This window comes from Paramormyrops kingsleyae, chromosome 8 (assembly GCF_048594095.1).
Source record: "Paramormyrops kingsleyae isolate MSU_618 chromosome 8, PKINGS_0.4, whole genome shotgun sequence".
Lineage (NCBI taxonomy): Eukaryota > Metazoa > Chordata > Actinopteri > Osteoglossiformes > Mormyridae > Paramormyrops > Paramormyrops kingsleyae.
In genome coordinates this window covers 18623705-18645768 of record NC_132804.1, presented here as the reverse complement: position 1 = coordinate 18645768, position 22064 = coordinate 18623705, and the positions used below count along the sequence as shown (strand labels likewise).

Here is a 22064-nt window from a genome sequence, read left to right as displayed (position 1 = left end):
AGGGTCCAGCTGCTGCAGCAGATGCTATCAGGATATCGGGCACAAGGGGGCAGTGTTTTGTTTTGACTTTAATTACATGTTACAGTTGTACATGGGATCCTGTTTCTAGCGAGAGGTCCACTACACTACTTTCTGATTACACATCATTTTCACATTAAGCTCTGGAGTATGTGATCTTTTGTTAAAACAACATTTAAACCATCTTTAATTATATTTTATTTATGACAGGAAAATACATTAAACCTCAATGGAATTCTTGGTTAAGTTTATTGACTGTTTATCCCTGTGGTGTTGGTGTGGTATCAGTCCTACCAGTAGAGGGTGCCATAGCACCACATTTATGGGCATGTGCTTTGGGTACTACATCATAGGATCACATGAAAGAGCCAGCGTAGCCAGCCTTCCAGAATACCTCTTTTCATTCACAATTCCCTGCATTCCACCCTGATCTATCCTCTATCTTTCACCCCTTGCCCATCTTATTTTTCCATTTAAGTCATTGCTATGGGAGCAGCTGAGACAGCATTCACAGAGGCAGGCAATCAATCTGGAGGCTGGGCCCATTCCCATGGTGCTCCGGGGCACCCACCGCACCTTGTCCCGCACCCAGTCTTCGCCGGCTTCCACCTCTCTCTCGCTGCCAGATAAGGCCCTGTCTCTGCCAACTCCAGAGAACCCCAGCAAGCCGCGCTTCACCACAGGTACAGGGCAGAATCACCTTGCGGAAAGCAATTGGAACTGATAGCTGGGCAGAAAGAAATGTGGAAGCAGTAAGACATTTCCTTAGTGCTAAGATTAAGTTTTGATAAACCGATAAACTAAAATATCTTTAACAGTGACATGGTGTGCGTGTGCGTGTGCGTGTGCGTGTGCGTGCAGGTCTCATGTATGACTCCCAAATGCTGAAGCACCAGTGTAACTGCGGGGACAACAGCAGCCACCCAGAGCATGCTGGGAGGATCCAGAGCATCCTGTCGCGACTGCAGGAGCGCGGCCTGCGGAGTCAGTGCGAGGTGTGTGGCCCCCTCTTCCAGCCTCCTGCTCACTGGGTTGATCTCCTCCTTGCCCTCTTCCCATGGGCGGCTCCTCTGACCCCCACTGTCCCCTCAGATCATCCAGGGGAAGAAAGCCAGTCTGGAGGAGCTGCAGTTGGTGCACTCCGAGAAGCATGTGCTGCTTTACGGAACCAACCCGCTGAACCGCCTGAAGCTGGACCCCCACAAGCTGAGTGGTGAGCTGCAGATAGTGTACACACACGGAGGCAGACACACGGAGGCAGACACACGGAGGCAGACACACGGAGGCAGATACACGGAGGCAGACACACGGAGGCAGACACACGGAGGCAGACACACGGAGGCAGACACACGGAGGCAGATACACGGAGGCAGATACACGGAGGCAGACACACACACACACAGAGGCAGACAAACACACTCACACGGAGGCATACACACAGAGGCAAACACACACAGAGGCCAGCGGACACACAGACATATACACAAACACATACACACATACATGGAGGCAGACACACGGAGGCAGACAGACACACACAGATTTACACAGAGGCAGACACACTAATGTAGATATACGCCAATGAAGTATTAATGCACCACTGCATTAATGCATACATTGCATTTCTCTGGATCAGCATCAGAATATTCCTGACCATTCTGGAATGTCCTCAGATAAAGCCAAACATTTCTTTGGGTATTTAACGAGTGATTGGTTTAAAGTGCCCATTTGTCTGTCTCTGTCCTACAGGAATCCTGTCTGAGAGGATGTTTGTCATGCTGCCATGTGGGGGCGTTGGGGTGAGTAATGGCCGAAGCTCTGGGACCCTCTCGCATGCACACATACTGACACGACACCCCTGGCGGCAGCTTCGCACACCTTCGAATGGCTGGACCAATCAGATTAGAGCAAGAGCTGCTTTGCCAATCGAAATCAAGGGGCTCATTTGCAGATACGTTTCTTATCGGTCCTTCTGCCTGCATGTTTCCTGTTACAGTCAGATAATGAATCTGGAGAGAGAGAGAGTAACTCATGCCTGACCGCTGGTACGGCTCCATTAATCGCTAGGTGCCAGAGAAGCTTGCGAGACCTTTGCACGGGTCCGGATGCTTCTGGGATACAGTCAGGAATTAATGCCGTTCCTTTTCACTTCTTCCCCCGAAGACAAACCCCCACTCCTGCCGGTACCCCCGCTCCCCCCGCCTTCCCATTAGATGCATGCGGTCTGACATAACGTTCGATCGCGCACATGACAAATGGGTCGGCTGGGAGAAGCAGCGTACTGCTGGGGGCAGCGTCAGCTTGGCGCTGATCTCCTCTGGTGACCAGGGTCTCCTGAGAGCGTTAGTGGTTTGGAACAGTGACTTGTGTGTGTTTTTTTTTTTTTTTGATCAGCTCTGTTTTTAAACCGTGCCGACGATCCAAAAAATATTTCTCTAATGGAGCTTTCCCTCCTTTTTCTCCCTAAATTAGCTCTCCTACTATTTGCTTATATACTGTATATATGGTGGTCATGCTTATTTCAGGGATTTTACTCCATAGCTCAGTTTGAATTCAGGGGCTGCAACCTTTGCAGGATATAGTCTAAGCCACCATGCGTTCTTCTAAGGTCTAACAGAAGGCACTGTCAAATGGGACGGTTCGGCAGTCACCAGCTATTCCCGCCCCTACCCTTGAGCCAGGACACACCCATTTTACCACTGCACAATGAATCTTGGGATATGGAAGGATCAGTGGGGAGCATCCTTCGCAGAGCGGGAAATGGGAATTGGAGCCTTCCAAAGAGGGCCCTGTCACACCGCTGTGGCGCCTTAGAAGGCAGCAGCCCCTGATATCAGACGGGGTCTTTGTGTCATGTTCCGTCTTCAAAAATGTGTAGCGAGGCTGGATTGCCCCCCCCCAAATAAGGACTCTGAGCTTCAAGTTTGTGTCCTGATTTGGCAGGTGGACAACGACACAATCTGGAATGAGATGTACACATCGACAGCGTCGCGTGTGGCTGCAGGGGGCGTAACAGAGTTGGCCTTCAAGGTGGCAACGGGCGAGTTAAAGGTGGGCCTGTAAAACCCTACACACCCCTTCCTGAAAGAATCCGACGCAAAATTTCTGTTTATCCTGTACTAGGGCTGGGAATCAGAAACTCCTACAAAGTCAGGAAATAAATGTACTTCCTGCTCTCTTTTCCCATCCATCCATCGACATTCCATAAGCACGGTGAGCCTGGAACCTGTCCCAGAAAATGTAGGGCATGTGGCAGAGCACACAATACATAGGATGACAGTCCATTGCAAACCATGCAGTCGCAGACTTTAGAGACACCTGTTCACCTAACCACATGTTTTTGGGCTGTGGCTGGAAGTGTACATGAGCATGAGCAGAGAGTAAGCATGCAAACTCCACAAACAGCCAGGGGCGGCAATCAGTGCTACAGCCATGAAGGAGAAAGGATGGAAGCTTCCCTATCACTGATACGATTTCTGTTATTTCTCTCATTAAAACAACACTAATGTTATATTCTAAGTCTTGTGAAATTTCTATGAACTGATTTGCTGTTACTGCAGTGAGTAATATTCCCAGTAATACTGTTACTACACCTACTGTCAACACTAAAATGAAGCTTTGCTTTTTCAAGCCAAATGAAGTTTGTCTTCAAAATTTCCTTTGTAGTTTCTAGAGTGAAAGTTCCAAGTCATCTGGCAGCGGATCAGTGGAGGCAGATTTATGGATTTTTGTCTCATTATGGATTATTATTTTCTTTTTGTTCGTGAGAAAGACGTCTAGAAGAAGAGCGGGGATTGTCTTTCCAAATGAAGACAATGTTGGCACTCCATAGCTCTTTCCAGCAGATGTTGTAGGATTAGCGGGATTAGCGTACCAATGCCTGTTGCAGATAAAAAATGGTAATTGTGCGGCTTGTCTCTCGTCCAGAATGGCTTTGCGGTGGTGAGACCCCCCGGACATCATGCTACCCACTCAGCCCCCATGTAAGTGCCCCACAGCTCCCCCCATAGTCATTCAGCGGCTGTTGACGGGTCTCGGAGCTTCAGGAACGACGTTCCAAGCAGACGGGGAGTTGAACAATGGGTTCACAGTGAATTTAAAGGACGTCCTTGAAGCTGCTGTCAGTGCCTTAAAACACAGCCATGTGTTGGCATGGACTCTGATGGCTGTTTCACTTTGCGTTATGCACACATATCTATGAAGAACACCGCTGTTTATGTGTGTGTGTTTGTGTGTGTGTGTGTGCGAGCGGGTTTACCTATCCTTATGGGGACACAATGTCCCCATAACGTGATAAATATCCGTTAAAACTCTATTTTATAAAAATCGGTGACTGCTACGAAAAAACTAAAAATGCAAAAACTCTTGTATTTTGTTAGGTTACTTATGGTTATGGTTAGGGCAGGGTAGGGGTTAAGGTTGTCATAGTTAGCGTTAGCATTTTTCCCATTGAAATGAATGAGCGGTCCCCATAAGGATATGTTTACCCTACATGTGCGTGTGTGTGTGTGTGTGTGTGTGTGTGTGTTCTACAGTAGATCTTTTGTGTGTCGCCTGTGTTGGAGAGCCAAAGTAGTCCGTGTGTTTGTGTATTTGCTACCATCTCAGAGATTTGGTGCATGTGCAGAACCATTAGTTTGTTACCTCAGTTAGTTATTACCTCTGATCTGACCTTGCCGTTCCTTGCACAGTCCGCCGCCCTGTTTGCAGTTAATCCCCCTCCCCACCAATGCCCCATCTTTGTGCTCCCCAGGGGCTTCTGCTTCTTCAACTCCGTGGCGATCGCTGCCAAGCAACTGCAACACAAGCTGAACGCCAGCAAGATCCTCATAGTAGACTGGGTGAGAGTACATAGCCAGATGCTCCTTTCGCCTGCCATGTCGTCTGAGATGCACATGCTTTCATGTGACAGACATCCTACATTAATAGTTTGCATGTTTTGTCAGCAACATTTCTTCGGAGCAGTTCGCAGAGACAGATTCTAATAATTTCTTTGGGAGATGTCTGTCTTTTGGGGAAACTGTCAAAATATCCCTAATTTGTGTTTCCTTGTCTCCTAGGATGTTCACCACGGAAACGGTACCCAGGAGGCGTTCTACAGTGACCCCAGCGTGCTCTTCATCTCCTTGCATCGATATGATGATGGCAACTTCTTCCCAGGCAGCGGGGGTCCTACTGAGGTGGGTACCTCTCTTTCAATGACCGTTTCGTGGCGTTAGGAGCAGTCATGTGACCCAAGGGTTCAAGGGCCATCCTCCTACAGATGATGTTCCTCAACCAACAGCTGTCTTTTCCCGCACTGTGTAATTCACAAGCCTTTTTGCATCGTTAAACTGGATGTAGACAACCGAAGCAAGGCATGAAATCCTTTTCTTTGGTCTCCTTTGATCCATTTTCCCTTTAACGGTGGCTGTTTTGAATTTTCTCATTTCTTATAACGAGTCCAAAATATATAATTTTTTGTTCCAAAATTTTATGCAATTGTTCCTGTTTTTCTTTTCTTTGCATTTTTTATGTCTGGCTTTGTTTTTCCCTCCATAATTCAGACAGTTATTCCTCTATATCCACAGTTCAGAAGCCTCTGGAGATGACTGCATTGTTTTGCTCAAACATGCCAGAGCAATGTGCAGTTTCTTACGGTTTTAGAGCCAAGTCCACCAATATCAGGGCTATGCCGTCTAACTTACTCCTATGACATGACTTGTCCCAGTATTTTGGCGTATTACAAATCCTTACATTTGGCTTTAATAAATTTGGCTGGGAACTTCATTTCTCTTCATAATGAGTCCACTTTTTTTAAACTCATTTATCCTGTTAAATTTAGGATATTTCTATTCAGGATAAACCATTTCTTATATGTGGTGAACGTAAATTTGTAACTCAAACCTGTACAGAAGCCTAGAGGTGAGGTCATCTGAGCTGAGAACACGCTGAATATTTGTTGGATGATGCTGATTTAAAGTTCACGTGTGAAAGACTGAAGCCAGTTTAACCTTTGGCTCCAAGACAAATTTGACTAGACACACACGTGCACACACACACACACACACACACACACACACACACAAAATCATTGCTGTCAGTTCTGTGATGGTTAATTCTTCCCAGTAGTATCTTAAAAGACATATCGATCTTTTTAATGTCACTTTTAGGGTCAAGCTGATAAGTTACTCATTCTCTTCCCATTTATTACCAAAACAGGGGGGTCTCAAGGGTGTAAGAGCACCGAGGATTCGATCCTGTGCCTGGTTGGCTGCGTATCTTTACCCCCCCCCCTCACACACAAAAACACAGATGGGAAATAACTCCAGAGGTCTCAAATCTAAGCCCTAATAGCCGTTGCCCTTCCAACGATGTTGGTTGTTGTGCAGCTGAGGTGATGCAGCATACTGTACCTTTTAAAGATTCTACCACCTTCTCCTGCTTCTTGGAGGATGTTGGGATGTAACTCTATGAGTGGAATCAGCAACCTGAATTTCTTAATTTTCTCCACTGACTTTAATCTTAGCATTGGCATATAGGTAACGACTTATAAAGCCGTGGGTTCATAGACTCAAAATCCATAGATGTGGTTTTCTGTTGGAATTAAAAACTTTGGGAGAAGGTACCGTTTCTGTGCTGTGAAAATTCCCAGAATTCTCTCTGTCCAGTGTTGGGGGTGTCTGTGGGCCAGGGCTAGTTGGAGCAGCTGCCTTGACAGTTTTCCTGGATGTGTGTGTGTACGTTTCAGGTGGGCTCAGGCACAGGCGAAGGCTTCAACGTCAACGTGGCATGGACGGGCGGCCTGGACCCCCCCATGGGAGATGCGGAGTATCTGGCTGCATTCAGGTAAGACATTTGCTAACCAACTCGCTTCGCGTGGAAGTCGGTGGAGCAGATTTAAGCCTAATAAGCATTCTCACTGCAAATATGTCGATAAATCAGCCTCAGCATCTGACGCAAACGTTCACGCTCGATCGTGCTCTGATGCCAAGCACCCTGAGGGTTTCAAGTCATGAGTTTACAAACTCAGTCCTGCTTCTTCCACTTCCCTTGGTTCCTGCGTCTGAATGTGCGCAACTCAAAAAAACTGCCGAAAAAGGTACAAAGTAAAAGAAGGATGGAATCCAGGTCTAATGAGATTTTTCCTGTCCTTTGTGTTTTCTCAAGCTTTTCCTCCTTTGATCAGTCCTTTGCACAGACTTTATTTCTGCTTCACTGTGCCACTTCCGCGGTTTAATTTATTAACGGTGGTTGGGTTTGGTATTGGTGGTTTAATTTGGCTTGCGCGGCAGGTTTCCAGCTCCATGTCCCCCCGTCCTTGTACCAGTTGGGAGGTAAAAACAAGCAGGCCCCCCCTCCATCGCAGAATTGCGGTATGGCGGTATGACTCTGTCGTGATTTTCAGGCGCTGTTTTCCCGCGGTAGTAAAATGGGTCCCCGACTCACTTGTTCGTTCATTTGGATGGATGATCAAAATTAAGATAGAGATCAAATAGCCAAGCCCTGTGTCACGAGGGAAACAAGATTGTTATTAGAGTAATTAAATACAGATGGATTTTATTACAGTAATACAATAAAATAAGTACTGACTGAATGAGGTAGTACAGTTTCAACCTGAAATGTTTTGACATTTGTGTGGTTTGTAATATCATATCGCCATTTCATATAAAGATAAGAATTTAATTGGATCACCTTGAATTCTTTGATGTTGTGTGTTTAACATTACAATTACTTAAATGCATTTAGGTCAACCTGGATTTCAGTGTGATTCAATCATCAACCTTTGCTCTGGGGGAAAAAAAGTTAATAAAACATTGTTTTGTGAATTACGAGCATTTGCTGAAATCTCTGTTCTCCCGATAGCCAGTTAGGATTAGGACAGGGGACCCGAATGATCGGTAAACAATGACAAACCTTTATTGTTCCAGTGTGCTCCTTTTTAAATGGGGTCTTTAATGCGTTATCACAATTCCCCTAATCCAGTCTGGACTTGAGTCATGTGTCTCATCGGGGTGCGTGATGTTCTGTTGGTTAAGAAAGAAGTGGAGTGGTTGTATGCAGGAATTCACAGGCAGGGGAATATGAGGGAGAGGGTCTGCATGTGTGTGTGTGTGTGTGTGGGGGGGGGGGAGTGTAGGTTGAAGATAATTATCCCGAATGGATCCCAGATGGGGGCTGTCAATGACGTGAGAAGAACGCCGCGCCCCAAATGGGAACCAGACGCCGGGAGGGTGCCTTTGAACTCGGCGGCGAAGAGGCTAACGTGCACAGCGCCATCGCTAAATCACCGGCAACAGCTTGGTGGACGTGGGCCACCAAAAACAAACCCAGCACGTGCCGCCAGTTACCCCCACTCTACCCCATCGTGTGCCACACCCATATCTATATACCCCCATCACACAATGGCCACGTGCCTCCACTGACCCCTCGTTTGTCCTGTTCGCTGTGCAAATGAGCAGGATGCAAGGGACTGACCGGTAATCAGGAGTAATTTTTAATGTTGGCAAAGTGGCACTAAGTGGATCTTTGTCATGAGTTGGATGCTTGTTTAAGCATTATGGGGGGGGACCTGAGAGGGCCCATTATGGGTGGAGCATTTGGCCCCCAACAGGTTGAGCATGTGACCCTTGTTTGACAGCTCACCTCACTATTCGATTGTGTCCGTAGGACCGTAGTGATGCCAATCGCTCGAGAGTTCTCACCGGACGTGGTCTTGGTGTCGTCCGGGTTTGATGCTGCCACGGGACACCCTCCGCCTCTGGGGGGCTACAAGGTCTCTGCCAGATGTAAGTCCTACACCGTGCAGAGCAGTGGACTTGCCGCTCTATGCTAAACTGCTCAAACAACTCAAAATGATAGTGTCCCCAGGGGAACTCATAAATTCATCATTTACAAGAACAGCTATATAAATAGTTCAGACTGTATCTGCATCATAGTAGACAGACTGCATTAATAAAAATCAATCATCCATCCATGCATATTATAACTGTGCTGGTCTGAACTGCTATACTATTCCATTTCTCACCGCAGCAGGAAGACTCAAAACCCCATGTTCACTGACACAGCAATGCATGCATAGCTATTGATTTCTGGAAATGAATAGTTAAAAGCGGTTTTTATGTGCAAGTTATGAATACATTTTTTACTTCACCATTATTTCAGCTAAGCCTGTCAAGGGTAATGGTAAGACACAAAGAGATTTAACATGGAGCGGGTGCAGAGTGAGAGGTTACCGAGCCTCGCTTTCTCGAGGTCTGTGATGTGAGATATACTGTATATCCCTGAAGAATGTTCCTAGTAAAACAGTGAATGAGTCAGACAAGGAGGGCACTGCTAGGAGGGGCATGATAGAGCTTTTGCTGAATAATCACTGTGACTTTCTATGCGAGTTCAGAAGGTAGCAGGGTTATCTCACACCACCACTGTCGTGTGTTTAGTTGATGCCCTTGACATGTATGTGTGAAGTTTGTGCATGTTCATATTGAGCTTATTGTCGTTGATAGAGCTTGAAGTTGCTGGGTCAGTTTCATAGTGTAAACGCACTTGCACCTGCACCCCCCATCCACGCCCCCACCAGGTTTCGGCTACATGACACAGCAGCTGATGGAACTGGCCGGGGGCCGGGTGGTCCTTGCCCTCGAGGGGGGTTACGATCTCACGGCCATCTGCGACGCCTCTGAGGCTTGTGTCAGCGCCCTGCTGGGCATCGAGGTGAGTGCGGTGCTGCATGCTGACTTCCTGCTGGCCTCGTCGTGTTTTAGCTACAAAGGCCGCCCTGTCCTGCCTCTCACACTGTTGCCCTGCATTGTCCAGATGGAGCCACTGCCGGAGGAGACCCTGCAGCAGAAACCCAGTGTGAATGCAGTGCGCTCCCTGCAAAGGGTGTTGCTGGTTCACGGTGAGTCCCCACTTTCTCCCTCCATTTCCCTGTCTCCTCCATAACTCTTCTCTTCCCCTTACACTCCACCCACCCACCCACCCCCCCTCACTCAACCGCCTTCCTGCCTCTAATTATCTTCAAACGCTTCCCTGGCACACGACTTTCATAACATCCCCTTCCTGATTGCGCACAAATGTTACCCCAATCCAATTAAATTCATTAGAAATATTTGCAAAACCGCAGGAATCTTAAGCCCTTAAAGTGTGTAAAATGTTATGCACGATACACACATGCACATTAATTGCATTTATTAAGTTTTCATGCTATTTCTGTCTACACACATAACCAAGCCCACTTCACAATACCTCAAGGTGATGTCTGAATGTATGACCCCCCCCGCCCCCCCCAGTTCATCCAGTGCGCAGTGGGTAGCGTGTCATCTCTGTGAAGTTTGTGACATTACTGTCTGTGTGTGTGTCAGTGTAGCCTGCCTCCCTTCCAGTTTAAAATCTCCGTGACCTTTGCATCTGTAAATGTGCAGGAAAATGCAGGATGTGTTTGGAACAGTGCAGGCCTTTCAGTGTGATGACCCAGAGTCGTATGTCTGTCTCAGGGGAGTACTGGCCCTCGGTGAAGCACACCGTCCACACGGTGGACCTGTCCTTCCGGCAGGCCCAACGGCATGAGCATGAGGAAAACGATACGGTTACTGCTCTGGCCTCGCTGTCGGTGGGAGTCCTTCACAACAAGAGGTAATCCCTACACAAATGTTGCCAGGATGACTCGAATCATCCGCAGACTTTGGAGCGTCAGAATGCGGTAACGGAGAGACCTCATTAGGTAATGTGTACAGTCTAAATATAACTCAGATCTTACCACTGCCTTTTCATACAGCAGGACCCATGAGGAGCCCATGGACCACAATGACGAGTCCTTCTGAAGTCCTCCCAGTGGAGCTCCGGGTCCACAGTGGCTTAACGCTGTGACCTTCTGGCTTTGGTACAGCTCAGTGACCCAGAGTCTCCTCCTCATCTCTAGCCAAGGGCAACCATTCCGGTGCTTCAGACTCCCACTCCCTCCGTACACCACAGCTGTCTGAGTCGGCTTCTGGGGACGGTGACCTTCTAGACAGGAGCTGACCCCTTTGGAAAGCACATCATCCTGCTAGAGTTGGGGGAAGCCGAACAAATGGAGGAGACGCCATCCCCGGAGCTCCAAGGGCCGACACCAGTCTCTGCTTGGGAGACTGTTTTCAGCCAGTGTCATTTATATTCATGTGACTTAACCACTAACCATGGAAGGGAAGGAAATGAGTCAGCTGAAGGTGGTTTTGTGACTTTTGCACTGTGCATTCCAAAATGTGAACCGTGAAATGTTGTCCTCAAATGCAAAGTTCACCTAATCCTTCATAGGACACTTTCAGAAAGCGGACTCTATCACCACTTACATATTATGGCTTTTATGCACAGACTGTGTTAGGTTTGTGTAAACTGACAGGTGTGTGTGTTTGTATATATGCACTAATTGCAGTGGGTTGTATTTTGGGTAAGAATGGTGACAGTGTTTTCGGGATGTCCTCTACGGGGCAGGCATTCTCGTCAACGTGCCTTGATGGGGCACTGTAGCCTTGCGCAAATGGGCTGTTATTGAGGGTCCAAAATAACCGTACTCTGGATTCCCCATGTCACAGACCAAAAATCAGACAAACCTAAACAAAACCTCTGTAAAACAGACTTGCATACATCGGCTTAAATTGTAAAACAATAATGTTTTGTCTGCCTTAAACTGTGTGTTGTTTTTCAGATAGTCTTAAGAGTAGCGCACTTAATGTCTTAATATTCTATTTTTCATTTGACTGCATGTACAGTTTGGCCTCAGCATTTTTTCTCTTTCCAAAAAAATCATTCCGGTTTTCTTATGGATAATAACAGGTGGCCCAGTATTTTAACCTGTGGGGAAAAAAAACGTACCTACTGTAGATTTGTATATTGTCTATTTCTTGATATTTCGAGGAAAATTAGACTGATGGGGTTGTTTCGTGAAAGAAACGTTTCTTTTGGATTGACACGCAATTCGACTTTTCTCGAGTTGCGTGAACTTGGTCTCACATAAGTCTTCGAAGTTTCTTTGAGTGGCCTATCTGCAAAACGTACCGCACTGCTGTATTTTTCTCTGTATTTTCTATGAAATAGGGAACAGAAGGCTTTTTTTCCCCTTAATTCTGCAATTTCATTCCCAACCATACAAAATAACCTCCTTAAGCACATTTATTTTGCAAAACTCTTTCTTTATTGAAAACAATAAACATTTGAAGAAACTTTGACTCCTTTGAAGAAATGTAGCTATACTTTAATGTATTACATCAAATGCCTGTTACCTGGTGCCTTGTGTTCATCCTCTATGCTGGTAGTCTTCTAACACTCGACAAGCCGTTATTAGAGTAAGACCAAAGATAAGACATCCAAGCAGACTTTGATGGCAGAAGTACTGTAGGTAGCAGCGACCTCAGCTCATATCTCTGAGTTGCCAATGACATGTTATCGTCTTTTGTACTCTGACAAATAGTAGTTAAACACCACTTAAAGCAAATGACCAGTTGAACTGTAAAGGTTCGGATTCGGATGGACTGTGCTTGAAAATTTCTCTCTGCCCTTTTCTCCCTGCTTACATTTGCATTTATTTATTTAGTAAACTTTTATTTTTTTTTTTTGTCAAAAGTAACGTTCGTGTGAGACTTGCGTGTCGCTCACACTGGAACAGTGTTGAAGTAACAGGGCTAACAAATTTCAGCATCCATGGCTCGTACACTGAGCACAGCACTAGAAATGGTGATGAAGGAATGGGGAGCTGATGTCTCTTTGCAGGCTCCTTGTGAGCCTGCAATCCCCTTGGAAATATTGCGAGTTGGTGCATCTAATTTACCTCCGAGGACAGGTGCTCCATTTCATCCTGGGTAACTCAGATTACCTCAGGAGTTGTGTACAAGTGTAAGACTATGGGTAGGTCCTGCATTAAACTCCATTGTAAAATAGATGAGTAGTAGGAACCAAATAAATTGTTTATGAGTTGTAAAAATGGAAAATTTCACTGAGAACCAGGGGAAGAACTGATGAGGTGATGCATCTGAATTTTTTTTTCCTTTTTTAAAAGGGTTGTTGCTGGTAATTAGACCACATGTGTCAAATCTGCATTTCCAGTGTAGCCCTCGTAAGGCGCCGAGCTGGATTTCTTAAATTACAGTTTTTATTACCTATGCTGTAAATAGCTATCAAGACCAAAACCTGTGTGCCTTGAAATGTCAGTTTCACATCTATGTAGAAAAAATGTCAATGTGTGAACTAGATGTTACAGGAAGTGTTTGTTCATACCTGTGTACCTGGATGTGTACAGACATGATTGTCTATTTTGTACGTTTCTCCTTTTCTTTATTAAAAGGGACAATACATTCTTGACTTAAGTGTACGGTTGATTTTTTTTGGTCTCAGAATTGACAGCTGAGGAAAGGCAGACTTTGGGTACAGTGGTGCATCTTGGTTTAACAGGTGCCTGGATACCTGTTTTCAGGACTCTGTCTTATACGATGGGTATAAGTGAAGTGACAAGTTTTTGTTACATACTTTTTCCTCACCCCGAGACTTGTAGAGTAATATAACTTTAGATAACGAGATGTTGAAGTAAGAAAAGGTTGGCACCACTTGTGTGTTACTATAAGTAATGTTTAGAAATGGGACAGGTGATCAATGTTAAATGAAAGGTCTAATTTAAGATACCAGCTACATCGAATTAGCTGACTGTGCACAAAGCAATAAAGCAGGTAACTGCTGATAATGGGTTAGACATTCTGTGCCTTTCAAACACTCTAAGTGCACTGGCTGGACAGATATTGCTTGGCTTTGCTTTTCCAATGAAAAGTTCAGATGTAATTCGAATTGAGAGCTGGAAGGTTGTTTTTAAAGTTCTGTGTGCATAGCTGGGCCATCCATGACGGTGTCCTTACAGGGGGTGTTAGACCGTAATAAAGATTTGGACAGCTTCTGCTGATGAAACGCAATTTTGATTTTTTTTGTTTTTTATTACCCACAAAAGCTGAGTCAATGAGACGTGCTGCACACGGAACTGCAGAAAGAACAGGGAGAACAGAGGAATCTGCACTTCAGAAGCAGAGAGAAAGGGAGACTGTTTCGAGTGTCTGGAGAAGCTTTTTTCACATAAAGAAGTTTGCGACACCAAGTAATCCTGGGTTACAGTTTCAGTCTGTTACATCATCTTTTAACGTGTCGCACAATATTTAAACTACGTTTGTCCTTTTCGTGAAGAAAACATATACATTTTATAGATATACTTGTTACAAAGAGCCTGCTCAAATGTCTAGAAAATAAGTAAGCATGACTGCCTTTGGCCCACACATTTACCTTTATTTTACTATAACTCTACAGTAATTTGTTGCGTTTTTGCTTCACCTGTTTCCCTTTCTTCGATTTTTCTTTGGTAATTAAAGCTTGTGTCTTAACTTGTTTAACGTGCGATATCATTAGAACATTACTGTTTGTTATCCATTATCTACAAACAGCATGCAAGCAAGATGCTATTTATGCATCTGAGAGGATCAGCATTAAAGGAGCACAGCACCAGCCTGGACTGTTAAATAGACAGCAACGGTGTGGAAGTCAAAGAGTGATTAGCGCTCTTCATTAGAAGTCTGCTTTGTGCCACACTCAGCCCTGTGACTTAGAGGTGGCAGTGAATGAGGTCTCCCATCATGGCTGCAGGCAGCTACCAGTTTAAAACCTCATTTTAGTTCATAGAACAATCCAGAGACAAACTCTGTCCTTTTGGATTGCACTTGCGTAGGCAAGGTTTACCTCCACTGACAGGCACTGATGAGATGGGGGAAAGTTAAGGAGTTCTTGCAAACCAGTTTCCAAATATAGAAATCAAAGGTTCTTGCTGTCTGTTGAGGGGAGAAAGATCCAGCTTCCAGGGTGAATTCTTCAGAGATAAACAGAAGAGACAAGAAACAGTTACTATTAACAGATCAGCTATACACTGAAATATTATGGGCTCATATTTCTACTGATTTTATGTTTTTCCAGGCATATTCTGTATCCATAAAAATAAACCCAACTGTGAACATTCCAAATATGTAATCACAGCCCTTGCTTGGACATCCTGGTGCATCAGCCTGCATTCCTGTGCAGATACAGTGCCTGGGGGGTCACAGATTCACGGAACTGGTTAACCATGTTTTATAGAATTCAATTTGTACACTGTGTTAATGCAGAAAGCTATTTTCACATTAGTGTGTTCACAGGAGTTTAGAGTCATGTTTGCATGCTGAGACGTGGCGTGAGCCCATAAATATGCATGTGGGTTTTCAAAAATCAGATGACAGCAATTATGCTGTTATGCACAGATTGCTAAGAAAGTCATGGTTCTTTTAACTGCTTGACAGTAATAGACACAAGCTGTAGGGGGCAGCAAACACCTAGCCATGGAATTAACACAAGCCAAGAATAAATAACGCACAGGCTGTAATCACTACCTAGTCAAGTGCCTACAACTCAACCATGCAGCAAACGAATAAGCAGGCTACATACAACCATGAATTAACCAGTTACACAACGCACATCCAAGCTGTAAACACTACCTACCCAGCTGAACATAACATACTGATAACTATATAATCTGCAATTGAACAGCTATAGATAACTTCACGATTCTACAAACTCTATCTTTCCAGCTACATGCGATATATCTATGATATAAATCATAATTAACCAGTTACACAAAACTCAACTATATATGCTGTGGAGTAAGGTTTATGTTTTAATGTTTTGACGTTAATTTGATAACGTTGACTGTCAAATTACACTGTGGTGAAATATACCTCACATTCGGTGGTAGTGTCTGGCTTGTCATTGAAATAAAAAAAAATCTAACATTTGCTGCAGACTCAAGGGATTCATTCCTAAAACCTCCTGATGCCACTCTACTGTGACGCAGAGGGCAGTGGAACACACACCTCCAGCTGTATACGTCTTTATCACATTAGACAAATTTAGATTAAATATGTCCAAAACCACTGTCTGGATTATTTTCCACCTTCAGTGTGTCATTATTATTATTATTATTATTATTATTATTATTATTATTATTATTTTCTTGCTGTCACCACTGTGCTTGAATCGACTGCCATACCTATTATAATTACGCAGGACCTCTCTGACATACAGTACATATCCCCATCGCAATGGCAGATGTTCCATGAATATTTGAGGCCTAGCAAACTTCTAACGTTCCATGATTCCATATCCAGCAAATCTCGTGGGGAAATTATGAATTGATATTTTCTTTTCTGTATCTCCTCTAAACACCGTCACTTTAACTCCTCCAGCTTTCAATTACTGTTCGTAGCCATGACTCAAATGTTGCCCGACTTGGCACAGCTGTGTCCTACCTGCAGCAAGACCTAATCCTCATGCCCAAAGCTGAGCAATTTAGCATGTTAAAGTAGTTTATTCTCACAAGGCATACATTTTATGTCCGATACATTAGAAGCGGGGTAGTTTACCTAGTAGACATACAGACGAATACAAGCAGTGGTCACAATCAGCTGGAACTGAGGCCCCAATAACCATGCACCGGATTTTGTTCTGAGCTTTTTGGGAAGTGAAACCTTAATATTTACTGAAATGTAAATTAGCGGCAGGGGTTGTGGAGGCCAAATGAACCATCAGGGAAATGAAACCCGGCCGATCATTCAGTGTGTATGAGCATGTGGTACGGAGACAGCTTTATACCAAAACCATTACAAATACGAACTAAAGACACACAAAAAAAGAGCAGAATAATTCATATTAAAAAGTGTAACATCCAGCATTAAACGGTCACAATTAAATACAAAAACAAACAGATAAATGTATACTGCATAACTTATTCTTATATTATTATACCAAATATATTTTTCCACAATCCCTTTAATAATATGTTGAGCAGCATCATGTGATGCAAAATAAATATTTTGATAAAGCAGAATTAAATTGCTTTTAATATTTCATGATTTTTAAATCAGTGTGAAGAGTTTGTTCTTCGTTCATTATTATTTTAATTTATATATTTCAATATATATTTGCCATATATTGTTAAGCAAATGTCTTAATGTTAATTATCTTATATAATGTTATATATTATTAACATATTATACTATATTATAATATACTCCATTATACTATAATTATATATTATATATATTATTTTACTGAATTGTATTTTGACAGCAAATTGGTAGCTGTTTTTACGCAATTTAAAATCTCCACCACATTGTTTTAATTATATGTTGGGTTTATATGGTAATGATCAGCTAGCAGGTAGCGTTTCAGGCACCCTGGATGGTGAAGCTCTGACTGCACTTCTGTTAGTCCACTGCAGTGGCTAGTATCACTTGCATCCCCTCCCCCATCAGAGCCAATGAACAGCCGCCCCCCCCCCTCCCCACCCCCCAATGTCAAATTTGCATTGTTTTTCTGGGTCTCATGATGAGTCTACTGGCAAAAACTATAAACCTGCAGTAAAATGCCCCGGGGTTGGAATGTGTGGGGACAAACAGAGCTGCGGCAAAACAGCATGTGGCACTTCTCACCAGCCCAAACAGGACAACCAGGACCCAGTAAGTCACACCAAAGTCTTCCCTAATGTCCGGATGGAGGAGTTAAACTCCGAATATAATACAAGTGGGTGCTCACAAAAAAAACAATTACAGGAGTTTTGGTCCCATTTCAAACAAATATTCAGCTAAAAAAATAAAATTAAATGGTGCTGTGTAAAGATGGTTTTAACATTTAGCGTAACTCTATCTCGCTATTAATGGAGATTATTACTAAGGTATACTGCGCAGTGTTAAGTAAATCATTAGACAAAATGAGCATCGATCGCTGATGTTCTCAGCCACCTGACCCAGGCTGTTAACCTTCACCAGTGTTTGCATAATAAGCTCGTGGCAGCTGGTTGGAGCAACGCAAAACGTCCGATGGAGGGCATTCGGGAAATCCCTGCCCGTGGGTCAGGCCCCATTTTGATAATAATTTTACAGACAATACACCGATTAAGAAAACGAAAACACAGATAAAGCTGCGGGTGAAGGGTGGACTCTCAACCGCGGTACTTTTTCATGGCCCACGTAGTGGTCTGTCCCATGGACCACTCAGCTGAAGAACCACCTGCGTGGATCGGGGGCCACGGCCGGTCTACATTTCCTTTACGATTAATAAAGTGTCTGTCTATCTATCTATCTATCTATCTAACAAATCAACATGAGCATCAACGTCAGCATCGACGTATTCGCCTATAAGGCCCAGGGCAGAACAGGTAGCTCCACAAAGGTTCTGGCAGCACTTGTGGGAAAGTGGGTTCCAAAAAATAATGGCTGTTGGACTTTGGAAAAGGATGGATCTTTACTTCTGACCAGAGCACCGTTTTTCCCTTCAGAGGTTCTCATCTATCAGCTGATCCCATCCCAAAGTCCAAAAATTTGCTTTGAGCCAATACAAGTAAATAATAATAAAGTTTATCCAAGAGGCGTTTGCATGTTCCCCTGTCTACAGCTCACTTCACTTACACCTCCCTTGATTCTGAACTGAATCAGTTTTATACCCAGAATGCATCTCTGTGCACCGCCATTTAGCACCGCAGTACGCAGACATTCCAGGGCCCTAATGACATCCAGATTCACTGCTACTTTCTCACCTGGAATTTACAGCTAAACTCGAAGGTTGCTAAGGCTATGGCGATGAGGATTGCGGCTCACAGCTAAGCCATGGGGGAGGCAAAAGATGGCAAAGAAGGGGCTGTTTCAGAAGGGCGGGATGGCAGTGAATCGCGGCTGATCATGGTGCGCTGGCATCAGAAAGAGGTAACTGACAAAAGGGGCCTTGGGCACCTCATTTCATTGAATGAAAACTCGTTAGTGAATTGCTTACTCACGCTGGTAAAAAAAAGAGTGTATGCAGATTCAGCAAAACAGAACAAAACATGAAATAAATTAAGTTTATAAAAAATGGAAGACGATTTTTATGGATAAACGGAAACAGATACAATGGCAAATGTATGGGTGGAGAGATATGGAGGAGCTGCACACACACACACAGACACACACACACACACACACAGACACACACAGACACACACACAAATCTCCCTCTTCCTGCAATTCCAGCATCTCGCTGTACACACACCTAGCTACCTTGTACCTCACAACTGTTTCCAATCTAAAGGTTCCTGCATGTCTGGCCTCAGCAGAGCCTGATTGCATGATACTGAATACGAGATCCTGCAGAAGGGCACAGCTGGAGGGAAGAAAGTGTTTTTTTGTGTCTTTTTTTTCCTGCCTCCCCTCCCCATCCTTTTCCTTTGGTCATGTATACTTTACCTGGCCCTCATTTTTAACCATTTAATGCGACGCTCATTTGGGGCTTTCGGGGAGCCGCGGCAGCAGCTATAAAGCCGCTCCACCTGTCGGCCTGCGCTGCTATTCGTTAAGCGGCAGTATTTCCTGTTTCGCCGGGCAGTTTAAATAAGCCCAACGCCGGCGGGGATGAAAAGCATCGGCGTATAATCTGAAATCCAGAGCGGGCCTCATGGTAAAGCGGGGAAAAAAACTGCAATGGGCTGAAACGCAAATGCGGCGTTTCAGTAAAAATCGTAATTAAAAAACAGGCCCTTGTTTCTCCCTGAAGCATTTGCAACGACTAGAAGTGTAGACAGGATAGGAACTGAGACACTACACTACACACACAGGGAAATTTTATGTGCTACTTTATTTTGCTGCACAATTTCCTTAATTATTAAGAATATAATAATTATTTTAACTGTATTTATTTCACAATATGGAATGCATAGTCATTTGTGCAGCCTTCTAAAACTTTTTTTAATGCAAAAAATGTAGATGGCTTTATTCACTATTATTAGCGGGTCTGATTGCTTGTTTTTAGGCAAAAGAATAATTTATTTTACATACCATTACCATTATTTAGTATCACGCTTGGGTCGTTGGTCTGCATGGGGAATACAGGTCATATCAAAAACCCCTGTTTCCATTGAAAATTAAATTAATTTAATTAAACAAAGACATTTTAAAGAGCTTTTGAGAAATGTATGATTTCTGTATTATAATAGAAGCAGTGAGAATTCTAACAATAGAAGCATCAGTTCAAATTTAGTGTGGATATTATGTGTTTTTATTTGTTTTCTAAATCTAATACATCAAACAGAAAATTTGAAAATGTTTTGATATCAAAAGACAAACCAGATAAATTCTTTCTAGAAATAAATGGTGCTAATAATCTTCTTGCCTTAAATTCAGGTTGATAAATATTAGGTGCATGTGAATATCATTATAAATACATCATGTATTAAATTATATTTTTTTGCTTTATAAATGAATGACTTATGACTCGCAAAGTAAAATTTTTATCTTGTGTAATAGGAACTTCACCTTTGCCGTCATATAAATAATCAAGCAACTGCGTCTAATTACGATATCACAGAAATAAAAACTAGATAATTCAAATATTGAAGTTTCAACATGATCAGTATCCAAATTTCCAGGATTAATAGCTAAATGTATGCTGAATGGCCACTAAATTGAAGGCTAATTTAGAAATTGGGTTATTTAAAGATTAGCTTACAGATGCTTAGTTTATAAACAGATGTTAAATTCCTAAACCATTATTATTCCTGAGCAGTATGAATGATGCAAATTATTACTGTAGCAAAAGCACTTTTTAGTAGCGAAATAGGAGCAGACCGTGTTAAATATAAACACATCAGGATACAGAGCAGCGTTCCCTAATGGCCCCTAAAAGTCCATCTAATCAAACGCGAAAGTACTCGCAGCCTATAGCTCGCCTAAGCTATTTATACTACGTTCTATGTTTTCCGTACAGCTGAAGGTGCACCACATTTACAGTAACACAGAATTCCTTCATTGTTAATGTAAGTACTTTTGCTTTGTTGCAATTACTTTAATTTTATGTAGCTACCTGAATGGGTTATTTCCGAAAAGGTGATCTATAAATACATTAGGAAAGCAAAACACGGAATTTCAGAAGGCTGTAATGCACGTACAGTGATATACAGTGTAATGCACACACACTGTATTTCACATCGTGAATGCCAAGTATTTTGTTTTTAATTCCAGTGAAATATAAATACCTGATGGTTTGCAGCCAAGCAGTGGAGATGGAGCGGAACAAGGGAGGGGAGAAGTGGGACGAAGGTGGGGGTGAAAGGGGATCGGGGGTGGGGGGAGGGTGGAGGCTAGTGGGAAGCAGACATAGACCAGGCCCCCTCCATCCTCCAGACGGAGAAGGCGTAGCTGAGCCGCTCGTGGGCCAGGTAGTTGCAGCTGGCCAGCTTGCTGTCCATCTCATCACTCTGCAGCACCTGGTAGAGGAAGTCGATGTAGCGCGAGGCCAGTTTAAGGATCTGGATCTTGCTTAGCTTGTCGGAGGGCAGCGTGGGGATGATCTTGCGTAGGGAGGCAAAGGCGTCATTCAGTGACTGCGTGCGCTGCCGTTCCCGCACATTGGCGATGACACGCTGGGTGTGCAGGTCCTCCAGGGGTGTCTCAGGCCCTGCCGCCACCATTGGGGGGCTTTTCTTGGGCCGCTTCGGCCCTGGGGGCACTAGGCAGCCAGGGCTGTCTGCTCCACCGTCCTCCACCCTGCTGCCCTTCTTTGGATAGGGTAGCCTCTTGCGGCCACCGGCCCCTCCAGGTACCGCGCACTTCTTTGGGCCAAACTCCACGTCCTCCTCGCTGGCCACTATCGCTCCCTCAGGAGAATCAGTGCAGGACAGCTCCTCTCTCATGGTGATCCGCCTCGGAGATGCTGCCCTCAGGTTTCCACTCCCCTCCTGATCTCTACGTCCACAGCGATGCTCTGCACGCCAACAGACGTGTGCGGGGATGGCAGGAATGCTTCAAAAAGTTTTTCGAGAGAGGCGGGATGTATAAACCAAAATGTCGCCCTAGAAACTTTTAAAAATCCATGCGATGACTACGCCAAAGCAAGTTTGCTCTCTATCCCCCTGACTCGAAGACAAATCTTCTTCCCCCAGGTCCCCATCTCAACCCAAGCATATGACGAGAATCTGTTTCCCCTGTCCCCACATCGGTTGCTCTTATAAG

At 44.1% G+C, this 22064-nt stretch overlaps 2 protein-coding genes across 9 annotated transcripts in view; one reads left to right on the top strand and one right to left on the bottom strand.

The window, feature by feature from the left end:
• The window catches only part of LOC111851686 (histone deacetylase 7-like), a 44912-nt gene extending 31580 nt beyond the window's left edge, over positions 1 to 13332 (top strand). For all 8 annotated transcript variants that reach the window (XM_072715400.1, XM_072715399.1, XM_072715401.1 and 5 more), the window contains 14 exons: positions 497 to 701; positions 880 to 1013; positions 1111 to 1231; positions 1768 to 1817; positions 2962 to 3069; positions 3946 to 4001; positions 4772 to 4859; positions 5079 to 5198; positions 6749 to 6846; positions 8668 to 8786; positions 9578 to 9711; positions 9814 to 9898; positions 10494 to 10632; positions 10775 to 13332. In XM_072715400.1, coding sequence (XP_072571501.1) covers positions 497 to 701; positions 880 to 1013; positions 1111 to 1231; positions 1768 to 1817; positions 2962 to 3069; positions 3946 to 4001; positions 4772 to 4859; positions 5079 to 5198; positions 6749 to 6846; positions 8668 to 8786; positions 9578 to 9711; positions 9814 to 9898; positions 10494 to 10632; positions 10775 to 10820 — 1503 coding nt within the window. In that variant the 3' untranslated portion in view covers positions 10821 to 13332. The remainder of the gene's footprint in view (positions 1 to 496; positions 702 to 879; positions 1014 to 1110; positions 1232 to 1767; positions 1818 to 2961; positions 3070 to 3945; positions 4002 to 4771; positions 4860 to 5078; positions 5199 to 6748; positions 6847 to 8667; positions 8787 to 9577; positions 9712 to 9813; positions 9899 to 10493; positions 10633 to 10774) is intronic.
• twist3 lies at positions 12147 to 22053 on the bottom strand. The gene is made up of 2 exons (XM_023826826.2): positions 21089 to 22053; positions 12147 to 14869 (listed from the first exon to the last, which is right to left on the bottom strand). The coding sequence occupies exon 1, from the start codon at positions 21743 to 21745 to the stop codon at positions 21194 to 21196; it is 552 nt and encodes a 183-aa protein (XP_023682594.1). The 5' UTR covers positions 21746 to 22053; the 3' UTR covers positions 12147 to 14869; positions 21089 to 21193.
• Positions 22054 to 22064: the final 11 nt, after the last annotated feature.